Here is a 16,359-nt window from a genome sequence, read left to right on the forward strand (position 1 = left end):
CACAGAGGCAAAACTATTTTTGGAACACGTTTTCCTGTCTTGTAAAATTCAACAATAGCGACACATTTCTTTCAGGGGTAATTATGAGGTAAACATTTCATCTCAGATTCTTTTAAGATGGCTTAAATATTACTGTATATTAATGAGCAAAATTTAGTGAACGTTACATGTTGCAAGAGTAAAAGCACATTGATGATCATTTGCACACATTTCAATATTCTTTGTGTGTGAGTATGAGTATATATATATATAAATCCATCTCTCTCTGAGTATTATTGTATAACATATGTTATATTACTTATGTATATTAGGTGAAGATTCATTGTGGAATGAAGTCCAAACTTTTTAATAGTCCTTGTTTTGAAACAAAACTCCAAGAGTAAGAAAGGAAAACTAAATGTCAGGTTCTGTCACTTTTTCACTTTCTTGATTTGATCTCCATCTCACTACTTTACGAGATCATCTTCCTTTGAGTCACGCTATGGTGTCACAAGAGTTCAGCTGTTGAAAAAAAATCTGTTGACGTTCCATGTAGCCAATGAGTGCAATGCTGACACTCCTGCTATTCAGCTAAATGACAAAAAAAAAAAAAAAAAAAAAAACACAATTACATCAAATGCTTTGCTATGCAAAGCATGAGTCAAGACTAATGAAACCCAAAAAGGAAGAACGATAAGTTCAAACCTGAACTTCTTCACTTCGGGTCATTTACAGTTTGATTTGTTTAGAAAAAGAGCATACCCTAGTCACAAAAATAGAAAATATATATATATTTTTAAGTACATACATTTTTTTTATATTTTTTTTTTATATATTTATTATACATGTTCTGCCCTGTTGCATAAATTTATAAGGAGTGTCCTTTTTTGTTGAAATATAAACGGCATATATGAATGTGCATAGGCCTAAGAAACAGGTAAAAAACAATCACAAAAATTAGGTCTTAAAGTCAGATTGTATCAATAAAATCAAATAATAAATAAGTTGATGCACTTGATGCATAATGTGTGTGTTGGTCCTCATGACAATCATTAAGCCTGTAAAATCAGGGGTTTTTTTTAATCACCAGAATATTACGGAATATTATGGCTGCAAAAAGTACGGAAACACCAACTAAATCCAGACCAAAGCATTTGATCTGTTAGGGGGGAAACATGTGCACTGATATTCTTCCTTTTTCCACCACAGCCCAACAGATGCTCCTTCTGTGTCAGGGTATAAATGGCTCAAGGGAGAACGGACCAGCTCCCCCCAGCTGGAGCCACAAACGGAGTTACCCAGGTGAGCATGTCAGAAAGTCAAATCACTCAGCAGTCAACGCTTCAAACCAAAAAGTAACTGCAAAGTGAATTAAGTAATCAAGATTTAAGAAATCCAGTTAGTAAGTGGCTTAATTTGTTCTTCCCATCATACAGTATTTGGTTATGCACGTTGAAACTTCTACTTATTGCATTTCCCCACAATTTCCCTTTAAAATAAACTACTTTATACACAACACAAAAAAAAAAAAACAGATGTTCCTGATGACATTTCTCTTGACTGCTCAAGCTTAAAACTACAGATGAGAGTTGTGTAAAAAGTAGTAGGTCAGAGTTGTCCAGTTACAGTTAGCTTTACAGAAGTATGAGAACAAATGTGCACATTAAACACCTTCTACATTCATATTCAGCTCATATTTTCTGATTATGCATTCACATCTCAGTAGATTGATGCCCACACATGTACATGCCACAAAAAAACTAGTAAGCAAATCAAAGTCTTGACATCAATATTTAGAAATATATATATAAATATATTTTATTATTATATTCTTCGTCGTTATGGATCTACAAGAATTCCACAAATTTACAATACACAGAAGCAACAAATATAGACCATTTGATTATTAGAAACACTTTGTAGAAAAAAATCAATGTGGAGACATAAAAGGGTTTTAAAAGTATTTAGGCTAACTTGTTCTAAGCAGCTAATGTTGATAGTTTGTCCACAGTAACAATTTAACAAGCAATCTTCATCATGACTCTAATGTAAACTCATGATGATACATCATGAAGCATGAAAGGACATCATCTCAAAACATACTCCCTGTGCTGTGCAGCAAACAGGCCTGAAATGTAAAAATGTCAAGAGCAAAACAGATTCCAAGACTATGAGCCAGCCAAAATTTACAACCCAGCGGTAAAGTTCCTTGCATTCCAGAGTCTGTTATATAGCCTATATTACATACTAATATAATTAATTGCAGTGTCAATAGCAGAGTGAGATTATAAACTGCCCCAGGGAATATTCACATATTAAGTTCATGTTGTTGAACAGTATTGCTCAGCACTTTAACTTATGATAATAAATCAAATGAAAGCCAGAATATGTCTAATAAATTACAGACGATATAGGCTATTCGCTCAAATATAGGCTAATGTTAAAAATGAGTGCTAAAAACAGAGCATTAAGTATTTATTTCTCACACAAACATCGAAGTTTGTGCTCTCTATGCCAGAGTTAGCTGAACTTTAAATATCTGACGCTGCTTATCCATTATATCCGATGGGTCAAATTAACAACTTTTTTTTTTTATCAGACCTTTTACCTGTACTCTAATGAAATTATATAGGGATACAGCAGAAACTACTGCTGTACCTGAAAGTGAGAACTCAGGGTACGTCACAAACACTTTTCGAGAGTTTTCTGCAAGTTGGATGAAAAACACGACGCCTGATGTGCCAGCATTGACTACGCGTTTAGTGAAGAAAAAAAAAAAAAAAACGGGAGACATGCATGCAAAATACCAAAACAGACATGCCGTCTCCTTATGCTTAATGACAGACGATTCTTAAAAAAAACACCTCCTTACCAAATGACAGAATAAACCATGTCCATATAATAGCATTAATAATAATAACTAAAAAAAAAAAAAAAAAACGAGAGAAACTTTTAAGAGGTAACGACCAAGATGTCAAAATATGCAGAGCTTTTTAAAGCCCCTGCATGTGTTATTTTCAAATAATTAAAACTTCTCCTCCTCCATTTTTGCAGCATTGTTTCTATATAGCCTATATAAAAATATATATACTAAATGCATTCTTAAAAATATTATGTGTGGCCTAAAGGCTTTAATGAAAGGAGGCCTGAGGTTAATCGGTGATCAGGAGCTGTCATTTCGGTCTTTGCAGCTTAATTTCAATGGACGTGTTCAGGTTACCAGTTTATAGAAGTTTCGACACTTTAGAACAGTAGTTCACAAAATTGTATTCAACTTTTGCTCGGAGCATAATTAAGTACAACGGAATACCGTAATAAAAATAAATTGGACAAACCACGATTAGCCTACGTATCGTGAAGCAAAAATAACATCATATTCGTGGGCATAAACAACAAGTGTTTGTACGAACTGCTGTTTTTGTGTGCTTCTGTCTTCTCTCGTGGCGGATATGGATACTTTACCAGTAGAGAGTGCGGCATCAATAGTATAGAAAGTGCGGCTCCAAGAGCATGGCTCAGTAATGCGGAGTTGTGCGAAAGAATGAGATTAATTCGTCAGTCAGTTGTTGCCTGGCATCTTCACGAGACAAGCGCTCGCGCAAAGTGCAGTAAGGTTCACCGCCAATTGACAATTAAATAACTAATACTGCACAATTCCGAAACAAAGTGGCTTTAACAAATATCTATATTCCTCTGAAGAACAACCACCTGAACACATTTATCGACGTTGTATGCCAAATAACCGTTACTAAGGGTATAGTTCGTCAGTAGCATATCGCTTATAAACAGACAAACCACGACGAGAACAAAGCAGTTAGAGTCAAAGTTTACATTTTCTAACAAATTAACTACATTCCAGTTAAGCCAGCATTCAAGCACAATGTCTCAATGTTCATACAGTATATAATCCCGGTCAAACAAACCCTTGTGCACACTGGCCAGCAGGTCCACAGATTTGAAGAGGTAACATAATAGGAAAACGATATCACTTAGAGAGAGAAAATAACACAATAAATCATAATTAAAAAAAAAAAAAAAAACTGTGTCCGTGTGAATAAGCGATCCAGATATGTTCTGTAAAGACTAGGTTATGGCCGTGGGTTTAATACAGGGAAAGGCAACGAATGGACACTTTGCTTATGTCATGGAATAGTAAATTAGTTCTGAGTATTTTGAGGCTGGGCTAAAGAGACAACGTACGTAAGCCACTTTCTCTGGCCACGTGACCGTCTCTGTCTGGACGCGTCCATCAGAAAGGAGGAATTAAACATTGAATGCAACTATTCTTCTCAATCGTAACGGAAATATGATTATTTCATTTACATTTTAAACATCGAATTTAGAAACACTGTACTTTATTATTGAAGTGCAATAGTGTGAAATTCAATTATTGACGATAACTAAAGAAATACAAACTTAAGGCAAAATCTTACACACCCCTGTCCTCTAAAAATGGTATGGTCGCCAGCTCAAATTCCGAGAATTGAGCTCTCCTGATTCTTAGAACTGGGGTTCTTAGAAGTGGTGATGCAAGAAGTTTCTAGGAAAGCACTACCAGGTGATTTTTTTACATTCTTTTCCTTCTGGCGCGCTGTTGCCATTACTCACACATGTTCATTAGGCTGTTTTATTGGATTTTATGTTTAAATGTTTATCTCGGCTGATTTGAAGGTGTTTTTCTGGACAGTTTCTATAGCGGAGTGTTTATGTAGTGGGTCTGTCTGGTGAAAATGCTTTTGACAGTTCAGGTCGTCCTGCATGAACAGAACCACACTGCTCTGTCAGTCCTCACTGCGGAACACTGGGGTCGTAAATAGGACTTGCAGCAGAGGGTTGAACATTTAGACGCGCTACGCGTTTTTTTTTTTTTTCTTTTTTTTTTTTTTTTTTGCCCAAGCGACCAAACAAGACTGCTTACAAAGTTGACTAAATAGCACATGGGGGTTAAGATAATACAGTAGAGATTGTGCACTGCGTGGTTAAACACAAAGATAAAAGCGAAGACATCCGACGATTTCACTCCTTTTTCTAGGCGCATGTTTTAAAAGTAGTTTGCACTCACGCTCGCGCTCGCTCTTTCTCTTGACGTCTTGGTTTTGTTGTCCTGTGCCTGTAAACATTGTAAAACCTGTAAACATTGTGTTTTCAGTGTGTGTATGCTGGTATAAATCACATCCTAAGCTTAGATATGGTTTCTGGTTAGTTGAAATGTGAGGTCTGTGATCAGTTGTTGGGGCTATTTGCTCATTACTGTCATCAATGATATTGCTATTATTTTTTTCTTTTATTTATTTATTTTTTCTAAAGCGCACAAGCGATCAATATATATTTAAAAAGTAGCAGAGACTTTTGAATTGTTACTTGTTGTCGTGTTTTACTAAGATCCGTCAGCGTTTGGCGGTAGAGATGCAATAGAAAAGTTTGCATCGTTCGGTTCGCTGTCACTTTGTAGCAGCACGAGCATAACAGACCTGCACAAGTTTCTCTCTTGTCATGTTTCTTTTCTTTGTATACATTTGTGATTGTCACCAATGTGTTGTGCGTTTCATTTTAAGGTAATGTTCTCGTCAGAAATGCAACAAAATAGAAAGATGTAGAGATGTATATGGATAAGACCGGTTTAAAAAGAAATCGACTATATTTAAAGTGGTCGCAAAGTGCTGATTGACACTGAGCAGTGGCTCATAAATCATGCCGCTGGTTGTGTGTTTTGGATCGGGCTCTATTCCTGGAGTGAGCGCATTTATTGGCGTTACATAGAGTAAAAGTGTTAAAATAAGATTTAATAGTTAAGAAGATTTAAACAGAGTAAGAATTCGAGATATGTGAGAGCTCAATTAACCACGAGCGCGTGCGCTCTGCCATACGACACTTCTCTGTGTTCGTGAGAAGTTGACGTTCTGTTTACGTTCTTAGTGATTTCAGACAGTTAAATGCGTGCGAAATTGCCAAATATGACTTGATATGCGAGTTGCAGGTGTTGTCGTTTAGTGCCGCTGAACTTCAAAACGGTCACTGTGTGACATCTCGTGGACGCAAAACTTCGGATTTCTTAAACAACAAAAGTAAAAGTAGTTCAGAACGTGCAATCAGAGTGGCTACAAAAGTTCTGGTCTATAGAATACATTTTCATAAACGTTGTAAAGAGCTGATGTATTCAGGTGTTGTGGTTTCTGTGTAATTTTTATTTGTTTGACAAGTGGTTAAAATCCAGATCCCTTTCCCGGTCATGGGTGTTTTGCCTCTTCACACAAGAGCATTACAGCTGCTTTGGCATCGTGACAGCGCGCGGTCTGGGATATTGATATTATGTAGGCTCAAATGGAAACACAATCTCTAATACTGAATGTTCAACATGTGAGAAATGTTCGCCTAACTATTTAAAGGCGTCCAGTGAAACTATATTTGTGTCAAGGCGCCAGATGTGACTGGGAGAACCGTCTGAGGTGATGCGTTCAATGTCTGAACGTTGGAGAGCAGAATGTGTTGTCTCAAAATTAATCTATTAAAAAAATAAACTCTTCTACAGTATTAACATCATTCTTTGTTTTGTGTTTGTTGTCTATTCCACTTTGTCTGTTATTACACCCATTCCTCAATAGTGAAGTGTATCGGTTCACAGTATTGTAATAAACAACCTAATTTTCCCATGACTCATTCGAGTTTATTCTCCTCCACACATAAAGTCTTTAAAATCGCAGGGAAAGAAGCTATTTACTTCAGAGGGCAAAAGCTGTGTAAATGCACACTTCCGTGAACTAGGGACATATGAAGATAAATATGCATTTTCCGAGAAATTGAAAACTTGATTAAGGTTCCTATAAGTGTGGTCAGATAAAAGATAATTTTAGATAGGATGTAAAACGATTCTCAGACGTGACAAAACCACTGCACGTGGATGGACGTCAGATCTCTAACTAAATATTTTCATCATTTGTCGCCACCTACCGGAGAAAGAGAGATAACTATAAATGAAATTGATTTTCAGATTAAAGGGATAGTTCACCCAAAAATTATAAGTCTGTCATCATTTACTCATCCTCGTGTTATTCCAAACCCTAATGGCTCACTTTCTTCAGTGGAACACAAAAGGAGTTGTCAGGCAGAATGACAGCCTCAGTCACCATTCACTTTCATTGTATGCAAAAAAAGTTGCAATCAAAGTGAATGGCGACTGAGGCTGTCATTCTCCATAACGTCTCCTTTTGTGTTCCTTTGTCAGAGGAAAAGCAGAGGAGGTACACATTGACTTTTTTTTTTTTTTTTTTTGATGCATAACATGATTAAAGCTATATTCTTAATAGATGTTTTGACATGCCTCCCTAAAAAAAGCAAAGAACAACAGCAATGCCTTTGTTTCTAAAGTTTCTAACAGCTAATATAAGCTTTAAAAGATTCCTGTGATGTTGGAATAATACCCAACTTTTCTGATTTTAGCACGTTGTTCAGTGAGCACCGATTACATCATGGTTCATTGTGTTTCCCAACAGATCTCGAAAAAATGGCTTGTGCAGCCGACAGCTGCATCCAATTCACGCGTCATGCAAGTGATGTCCTGCTCAACCTGAACCGACTGCGCAGCAGAGATATCCTCACAGATGTCACGATTCTGGTCAACAGACAACAGTTTCGAGCACACAAAACAGTCCTTATGGCATGCAGGTGCATTTGAAGACTATTTGTATATCTGTTACATGCTTGCCTATGGTGGAAATATGTTAAAGTGTGACTAAAACTAAAATACTTTCTTCACAGTGGGCTCTTTTACTCAATCTTTACTGATTCACACAAATGTAACCTGAACGCCATCAGTCTGGACCCAAAAGTTGACCCAGAGGGTTTCGCAATCCTTCTGGAGTTTATGTACACTTCACGTCTCGCACTGAAGGAGAGCCTCATCATGGCCATCATGAACACAGCCATCTACTTGCAGATGGACCATGTTGTTGACACCTGCCACAGATTCATCAAGTCCAGGTATGTTTTGCTTTGTTCATAAATGGAGCCCTTAGTGCTTAAAAATACAGAATGCTAAATAGTTTTTTGAGAGAAAACCAAGGTCTTTAATTTGCTCAATATTCCCATGCAGTGACTCCTCCATCAAACTTCCCAGAGAGGACTTTCTGGTCAGCCCCCTGCTTTTACCTCAAGACGTTCACAGTTACAGACCCCACGAGGTGATGGATAACGTTTCTGGACGGGCAGCGACTTTCAGAGATGGGAGACCCTATGGCGTCTGCATGTTTAACGGAGTCAACGCTCCCAACAACTCATACCTGTACAGCCAGTTTCCCATGCAAGGTTTCCCCTTTCCTCTTTGCAAGCTTACAGACACCAAGAACACTTTCTCAGACTTCTCAAAGGGAGGCATCATCCATCACAAACACTGCTCTCCGGTCGACGGTAACAACACTGTGCTGGCCGACTTCACCCGCAGCGCCACCGTCGGGAGCTCAAGCTCCGCTTGCCACGCAGGCTCATACTCCTCAAGGGAGCTGGGAAGAGATGCGGAAATGAAGCAGGAGACCTTGGAGGGAGTGGTTCATTCGTTTGGGATGAGCTCCAGGAAACATGGCTTTACCAGTCTGGCCCAAGAGCAGCAGAGGGAGACTGGGAAAGAGCAGAGTTCCCTGGCAGAGGAACATTTGAGCCACCAACACTACTCCATGGGCATATCCTCCAATGGACGCAAAACCTTGATGAGCAGCCCCCAGAGCCCCCTCAAATCAGACTGCCAGCCCAATTCCCCAACAGAGTCAAGCAGCAGCAAAAACGCCGCCCTCGCACAGGCCTCGCAACCTCCAACCTCTCAAGGTACACAAGACCCTAAAGCTCGCAACTGGAAGAAGTACAAGTTCATTGTGCTCAATCAAAGCTCCAAGGAGGAGGAGACCAATCCTCGTGACCCTGGAATGCACTCCCCACCGAGGCCGGGCTTGTCTGCTTTCCTTCACCACGTTGACTCTGAACATCCCGACTCGAAGGCAACGACAAAAATTAGCGAGCAAGGCGAAGACTTCACTGTGCCTCAGGCCAGTCGCCTGAACAACATCATCAACAGGTGAGTTTTTCCGAAGGAAATCTGAAACTCTTTAAGGTTTAAGGTGTCATCCTGTAGTATGTGTACAGAAACAGATTAGAAGATCTCGTTTCCTAATGCAGTAAAGTTTAGAACTGCCGGTTTGTGAGTATTTTGTGAAACTGTTCTCCACCCACCACCTCCACAAAGCCAGATTGAATTTCTTCATCCATTCCAATCCTCTTAAAGCACACAGAGGATTTACCTCTTAGCAGGAATGTGTGAAATTCATTCAGTATCCTATAAAAATTTGAGTGAATTCCTCTGCATAAAGACCTAAAATGTGGTGTTCTCCTCATCAGAACTCTGGAGGGATCACAGAGGAAAAGCGACAGCCACTCTTCTCTCTATATGAGCCATTTAAAATGCTCGTCTTGCGGCTCCCAGTCTCCACAGCACTCTGACATCTGTCCCAACACGTCGGCCTCACGTCTGGCCGAGGAGATGTCTGAGATGCACTCTGAGTACTCTGATTCCAGCTGTGGTAAGAAACTCTTCAAAATGGTTTCCTAAGAACCTGTTTGTGTCTTCCAAAACCAACCTAAAACCATTACCCCTTTGCCTCACAGAAAATGGAACCTACTTCTGTAATGAATGCGACTCCAAGTTTGCAGAGGAGGAAGCCTTGAAACGCCACACGCTTCAGGTCCACAGCGACAAGCCATACAAATGTGACCGTTGCCAAGCAGCATTCCGCTACAAGGGAAACCTTGCCAGTCATAAAACAGTTCACACCGGTAAAAATAAACAGCTGCTGCTACAAATGTAATTTTGGCTTTGCCGTTCGATGTTTTGCTTAACCTCCTTTTCATTTGCGTTGCAGGAGAGAAACCATATAGATGCAATATCTGCGGAGCTCAGTTCAACAGACCAGCAAACCTCAAAACCCACACACGGATTCACTCAGGAGAAAAGCCATACAAGTGTGAGACATGCGGCGCTAGATTTGTGCAGGTGAGTGCTTCGAGTTAGTCAATTGTAGAGACAGAGAAAAAGAGATTTGAAAAAATAACATAACCTTTTTTTGCACAGGTTGCTCACCTTCGGGCTCACGTTCTGATTCATACCGGAGAGAAGCCATATCCATGTGAGATCTGTGGCACTCGTTTCCGCCATTTGCAGACACTGAAAAGCCACCTGCGAATACACACAGGAGAAAAGCCCTATCATGTAAGAATACGTACAGCCATATCATAACTAGATCTATAAAATGCAAAAGCATTCATTCTCGTCCTAAATTCTGTTCTTGCATTTGTTTTTCAGTGTGAGAAATGCAACTTGCATTTTCGCCACAAGAGTCAGCTGCGGTTACACCTCCGGCAGAAGCATGGCGCGATCACCAACACCAAAATCCAATATCGCATGTCCTCGACAGACCTACCAACTGACTTGACGAAGGCATGCTGAGCAGGCACTTTGGGGCAGACCTGACCATGGCATTATATGACCTGACTTGTACAATCATTCAAAATTTTAGTGCCACACTGTGTTAATCGGACAAGAAGAGAAAAAAAGCTGGCATGAAATGCCAGTCTAAACGGGTTTCCTCTACATTTGAACATAGAACAACAATATGATCTCTTGTAGTCACTTTATTGTTTATATTTACATGAATATATATATATATATATATATATATTAATGTTGGGAGTGTTTTTACAATTTGAGTTATAAAAAGCTTTATTTTGTTGGAAGAAGGATGGAATGTAAAACATTTAAATCTGGTTTTTGAAAATACAGTATTTTCTAATGAAAAAAACCCCATACTTTTCTGAAGGTATTGGGGATTTTGATTGAGGTTGGAATATTTTAAGTCAAACACATTTCTCGCAAAGCAAAGAATTGTGTGTCTATAGATTTTTATATATAAATGTACAGGTTACACTATGTTGGAACAGCCTCTGACTTGTAAGAGGATCTCCTAACTGTGACTATAGCATTGAATATCTTACTTGGTTTTTGTCGTGTACTTTTGAGAATGATGGCTGCTCTCTCAAATGGAAAACATGCATGAGGTGGGTTGCCACTGATAAACTTTTACTATGTAGGAAACTGCATAAATATTGTGACAAAGTGTAATTACTTTACATCAAGATTGCTCTCTGCTGGCAGAGCCGATCTGGAATTACATGATAACATATGCATTCAAGAGTAATAATAAGAAGAAGAAAAAAAAAGAAAAAAAAGTACTGCTATGTTATGATCAAGGAGATATTTTGCTTCAGATGTATTTGTATAGAAACGTGACTTTTTATTTCTTTTGGCAAGTGAAGGTTTACAGTTTTGTTGTTGTTCTAGAAGCTACATTAAAAGGTTATACTATTGTCTTTATTTTCTTTTTGTCTGTGTATACACTGTGTACTCAAGGTGCCTTTCTCAATGGTGTCTGAATTTCTTTTCATTCAGCCCAGCTCTACTAAGGTACAACTGAAGGGCAACATGTGTCCTTTTTTTTTTTCTTCCTTTTTGAGTGTGTAGACATGCAAGAATGTGTGACAGAAGGACGCTGTGACTGCGTGTGTGTGTGCATGTGTGCTTTATAAATGCTTTTCACACACTTTAAGAAAAAAAAAATGCAAATCATTGCGTGAGCTATACATCTTCAGGACTTGTTTTGGGATTGGGCTTTTTTAAATAATAATAAAAAAAATGCATTAAGCTTATTGTAAAATATAGATGTATGAATGTAAAATAAAAGTATTGGATTTCTATGTCTAACACTTGTGTATAGCCTATTTATTTCATATTCAGGGCAACATGAAAGTGAAAGACAACGAAGACCTTTGTCAGGGTCATTTTTTTAACACCAAGTTTCAAGTGCATTCACCATTCTCTTGACAATTTAATCATCTAACATTTCCCTTTTTCCTTTTTTTTATATATATAGGCTGTATGTATATATATTCATATATTTGTAAAAGCTTAGCATTATGGGAATCCTTGCATACTACAACAAAGACCGAATTGTTAGAGAGTCGAGACAATAAGCAGGGAACCAAATCACCACAAGCTTGGGGTAGTGAAAAGCAACACTGGAAGTTCTACACCTCTGTAGTATCAATTCCTTTTACAGAACTAGAGTACTATGAAAGAATGAACTAACCCCAGTAGGAGTGAAACACTACAAAACAGTTGGGCTACAGAGTTTGTTTTTCCACAGACATTTGCTTTAAGTTACACCAGTACTGATTCACAGTCAACAGGTGACAAACAGCTCCATCTAAAACACCACAACCAGATATACACCACTTCAACATGCTGATATATATAAAACATCAACCTAAATTATTTTTGACTCCACAACTAATGCTCAAACCTCTAATGTACACATCATAGTGCACTACATACTGCATAGCATCATACAGATCATACAATGAAAGTCTGCAACATAGTCATTATGAGAGATTGGTGAGGGGGATCAGAAAACTATCCATTACAAACCAAAGGTATTAGATCCTCTTGTGTTACTCTGGAACAGGACTGAGATTCTTTTGCTTCCTTCTTAAAAACCAATAAAACAAAAAAAGCAACAATATAGCCCAGAATGCAACGCATGCAGGTTTTTTTTCTACTATGGTGGGGAATTTCCATTGACTTCTGTAATTTTTATACTGAGTAAATACCTTTATACTTAACTAAACCTCTGTGCCCCCAAAATTAAGTAGGTACACAGACACTATATGTTTCCATCAACTTGTCAATCGAATTATCTGAAGTTCGGTAAAAAATATCATGCGAATAAAGCTGCTGAAAGTGTTTCCATCAAACGGCTTTAAAGCGAATAAAAACCTGTGCGTAATGACGTCACATGCTGTTTTGCGATCAAATTGGTATATCGAATTGATTTGAGACATTTTAAGGTGTTTCCATTCATTTTCGCACTGAATCGCACAACATTCAAGCAAACATTTGCGAACAAAGTTTTGCTAGACAAAATGGATCGCGCCATCTACAAACAAATGATCAATTGCACAAGTTGTAGTGCATGGTGCAGAGTCCTGCACGGGTCCATTTTTTGAGACCGCCCCCGCCCGTGCCCGCAAAGTTCAGCAGATCTGACCCGTGCCGCGATAAATCGCACACAAGCTAAAATCATTCAATTTAAAGTGCTTTATTTTTTATCTCGCACCTCTCTCAACATCACCATAGCCTCATGAATGGGCTAATGAGCGCTAAAGTGCGCTTTGTTTTGGGCCATTCAAGTAGCCTAGGCTATACCTCCAGTTCACGCGCGGGCGCCTCTCCTTGTCCTGATTATATTGCCTGAGATTTAGCTCTTATATATTAAATCCAGGAAAATGGTTGATTAAACATTGATTAAAATTAAGATACAATTAATACGAAACGAAATTCACTTTAAAGAAAGTCTTTCTACAAAAACAAACTTAATAAAGTGGTCAAAATCATGTCTGCCCACTCCATTTGTCTCCCGATATTCGGGATCATCTTATCTTATTCATGCTTTTTTCACTTTTCATATAATTAACATAAAAAAAATACATAAAAACTAAATCGTTTTTTAATGACAGGGCTACAACACAGGCTTATTAGCCTGCCCTACAATCATTGAATATTATTTTGCTTGATTGACGGGTTTTTATTTAAAAGAAAGAGCGTAGCCTACGTTTGTAGGCCTATAATAGGCTATGGGCAATTTACTTAGGTCTACTAAAATATAATTAATATTATTTTATTGCATTTGTATTAGTTGTTTGAAGAGTAAAAAAAAAAATCGGTCGATCTTAACGCAAGTTTACAACCGGCCATTCGGTCGGACTAAAAGGGGGGAAAAAAATTATTGGGTCGGTCCTAAATTGACAGGATCGGTCAGGTAACGGCAAATAATATTTTTAAGGATGCCCAAAACACAATATTTGCGAGTGTGTAATGGCAATTTAGACAAACAAATATTACACATATTTTTCATCCGCTACCCGCCCGCGAATTTTAGGAATCATGTCACAATCCATCCGTTTTAGCCACTTTTATGCGGGTACCCAACCCATTGCAGGACTCTATGTGCTTATGTGACAGCTGATAGTGACATTATTTGACTGTTATGGCATTTCTTAGATTTTTGCTATAATAGCCGTATTATTTTTCTGTTAAATTCAATTCAAAAAGTATCTCGTCTCCTCGTTTGTCCACGTTGTTGACACCGGCCATGTGTGCAAACCAGACAGTATAATGGGTGCAAACTGGGCGGAAATTAACTAAAACTTTTTCTTTTGTGGTGGGTTGTACCCAAAATGACCTAAAACTTATTCGCAATCCATTATTTATTCGGCAAATAACGTTTCCATCAGCGTTTATCGCATAAACCGTATATCGATCAAGATAAAATCCGATCAGACCGACCGTATTTCATTTTAGTCGATATTCAAGAAATTCAATCGAATTTTACTGTTTCCATAAGGCATTTTTCATTCGATATCACATAATTCGGATAAAAACGTGGTGATGGAAACATGGCTACTGACTTGTTTCACAAAGTAAGAACATCTAATAAACTACCATTGTTTTTAATACCAGGTTAATCATATTTTCTAACAACTAATCCAACTCAACTCCAAAACATGAATCTAGCGAGGTCACTGATTACCGTTCAACAGTTTTCACTATATTTTTAAAGGACATGTTGAATGGCGAGGAGTCGGACACTCACAAATAGTCAAGCCTTTACACACACATTAAACTGAATTTTGTCAAACCTGATTTACAACAGCTTGGCTATTCTGGGTCTACATTAATAAGCACAAGAACAGAACACAAATATATTTGCTTTATTTACAACAGTTTACTATTAGCTGAAGTCATTTTTAAAACCTGAACTTTCACCTGCAACTTTTATTCACAGGTGATTGCACAACCATGCACTGATGCAAAGCTCACGCTGCTTCTTCTACCTCAAAATCATGAACAAGAGTGTCATTGAGGTTCTCAGGGCCAAGTATCCAGTGATTTTTCTTCTGAGTAGAAATCTAAAAAACACAAATTCAAAAACTGATCACACACACTAAAGAAACGTAACAAACACTTTTCTATACAATCCTACCTTTTCTTCAAGCAGTTCTTGGAGAATAGAGTTTAGAGCAGAACCTTTACCAATGCGATCGTCCATCTAAATGACAAAACAATATCATGAAAATCTAAATTGGTCACTTATCGTTCTTAACCGTTGCTAATTGATGACTTCCTAGGTCCTTCTCTCAACTTACTTTGCTGTGGTGTCGCTCAGAGCAACACTCCTCCATGTGGTTCTCCTAAAAACACAGATGAACACCACTTGAACTTGTCTGAAATTATTTCAGTATGAAAACCATGCAATTCCCAATTCATGACTTCAGTGACTCATTGTGCTTGTCAGATGCCATGTAGTAAAAGTAATAAATCTCTGTGATAAACACAGACACAGAATTTATCGTCATAAAAACAACTACTTATTATTCACACTTAAAAGCTGTTTCAAAACGTAGGCCTATGTTGTGGAAATCATGGGAGCGTTCTGAATCAGCTGAGCTCGAAATGAATCGGAACGCGCCAATGATGAAGTATAGCCTAATACTTTCTAGAGATCACACAGGGTATTGAAATAACCATAAACAAATTTATGGAAAGGATGAAAATCACACCTACCATTCGCATTAAACTGTATCTGTGTAATTTAAGAGTAACCCGCGAACGTGTCAGCAAGGCCTAAAATGGAAAACTAACAAACGGCTGGTGGTAGCAATTTCTCTTGGTTCACACGGTTCAACCAAATTTCAAGTTCATTCATTGGTGAGCTAATTAACAAATCCTTCGGCACTCATGAAACGGCTATTGTGACGTGCATCTGAGTGAGAAACGGCTACTTGGGCAAGAAAAAAAATGTAGGGCGGGATTTGATGTAATCCATCTGGAATTGTTGTAATAGTTTGCTATTGCTGCTATATCGTGTGAGTGACAGGTTGTTCGGCCCTCGCGCCATGGAACACGTCACTGGAAGCGGGAAGAGAATTTATTTTAATTCGAGATTGTTCCTTTTGTGGTGCTGAAGATGAATCTATATTTCATCTTGTCTGGGAATGCACATATACATTTTGGAAGGATTTCTGTATCTTTGTACGCACATTTTCATCACAGAGTTTTTCTTTGTTATACGTTTTATTTGGTCAGCACAACTTTGATAAAGATGTAAAGGACCAATATTTTTGATAAACTTATTTATTCTTCTAGCGAAATTTGTTTTACACAAATGTAAATTACAGGGTGCTAAGCCCTACTTTTTATTTTTTTGTAAGGAACTTAAATCGTACCTG

General features: G+C 38.1%; 1 protein-coding gene and 1 long non-coding RNA gene across 3 annotated transcripts; one reads left to right on the forward strand and one right to left on the reverse strand.

Annotated features, from left to right (window-relative positions):
- The first annotated feature begins 1,066 nt into the window (after positions 1-1,066).
- bcl6aa (BCL6A transcription repressor a) lies at positions 1,067-10,634 on the forward strand. 2 transcript variants are annotated; one of them, XM_081380560.1, is made up of 9 exons: positions 1,067-1,281; positions 7,470-7,641; positions 7,735-7,956; positions 8,069-9,040; positions 9,361-9,542; positions 9,628-9,795; positions 9,882-10,012; positions 10,091-10,228; positions 10,322-10,612. In XM_081380560.1, the coding sequence occupies exons 1-9, from the start codon at positions 1,155-1,157 to the stop codon at positions 10,463-10,465; spliced, it is 2,256 nt and encodes a 751-aa protein (XP_081236686.1). In that variant the 5' UTR covers positions 1,067-1,154; the 3' UTR covers positions 10,466-10,612. The 2 variants fall into 2 exon arrangements, with proteins under 2 accessions (XP_081236686.1, XP_081236687.1); XM_081380561.1 differs by lacking the exon at positions 1,067-1,281 and adding an exon at positions 4,486-4,537 and having other exon boundaries at positions 10,322-10,634.
- Positions 10,635-14,498: 3,864 nt separating this feature from the next.
- LOC308699677 lies at positions 14,499-16,031 on the reverse strand. The gene is made up of 4 exons (XR_014031205.1): positions 15,695-16,031; positions 15,277-15,321; positions 15,114-15,179; positions 14,499-15,039 (listed from the first exon to the last, which is right to left on the reverse strand). It is a non-coding gene; the product is annotated as an uncharacterized lncRNA (long non-coding RNA).
- Positions 16,032-16,359: the final 328 nt, after the last annotated feature.

This window comes from Scardinius erythrophthalmus (assembly GCF_964197995.2).
Source record: "Scardinius erythrophthalmus genome assembly, chromosome: 12".
Classification (NCBI taxonomy): Eukaryota; Metazoa; Chordata; class Actinopteri; order Cypriniformes; family Leuciscidae; genus Scardinius; species Scardinius erythrophthalmus.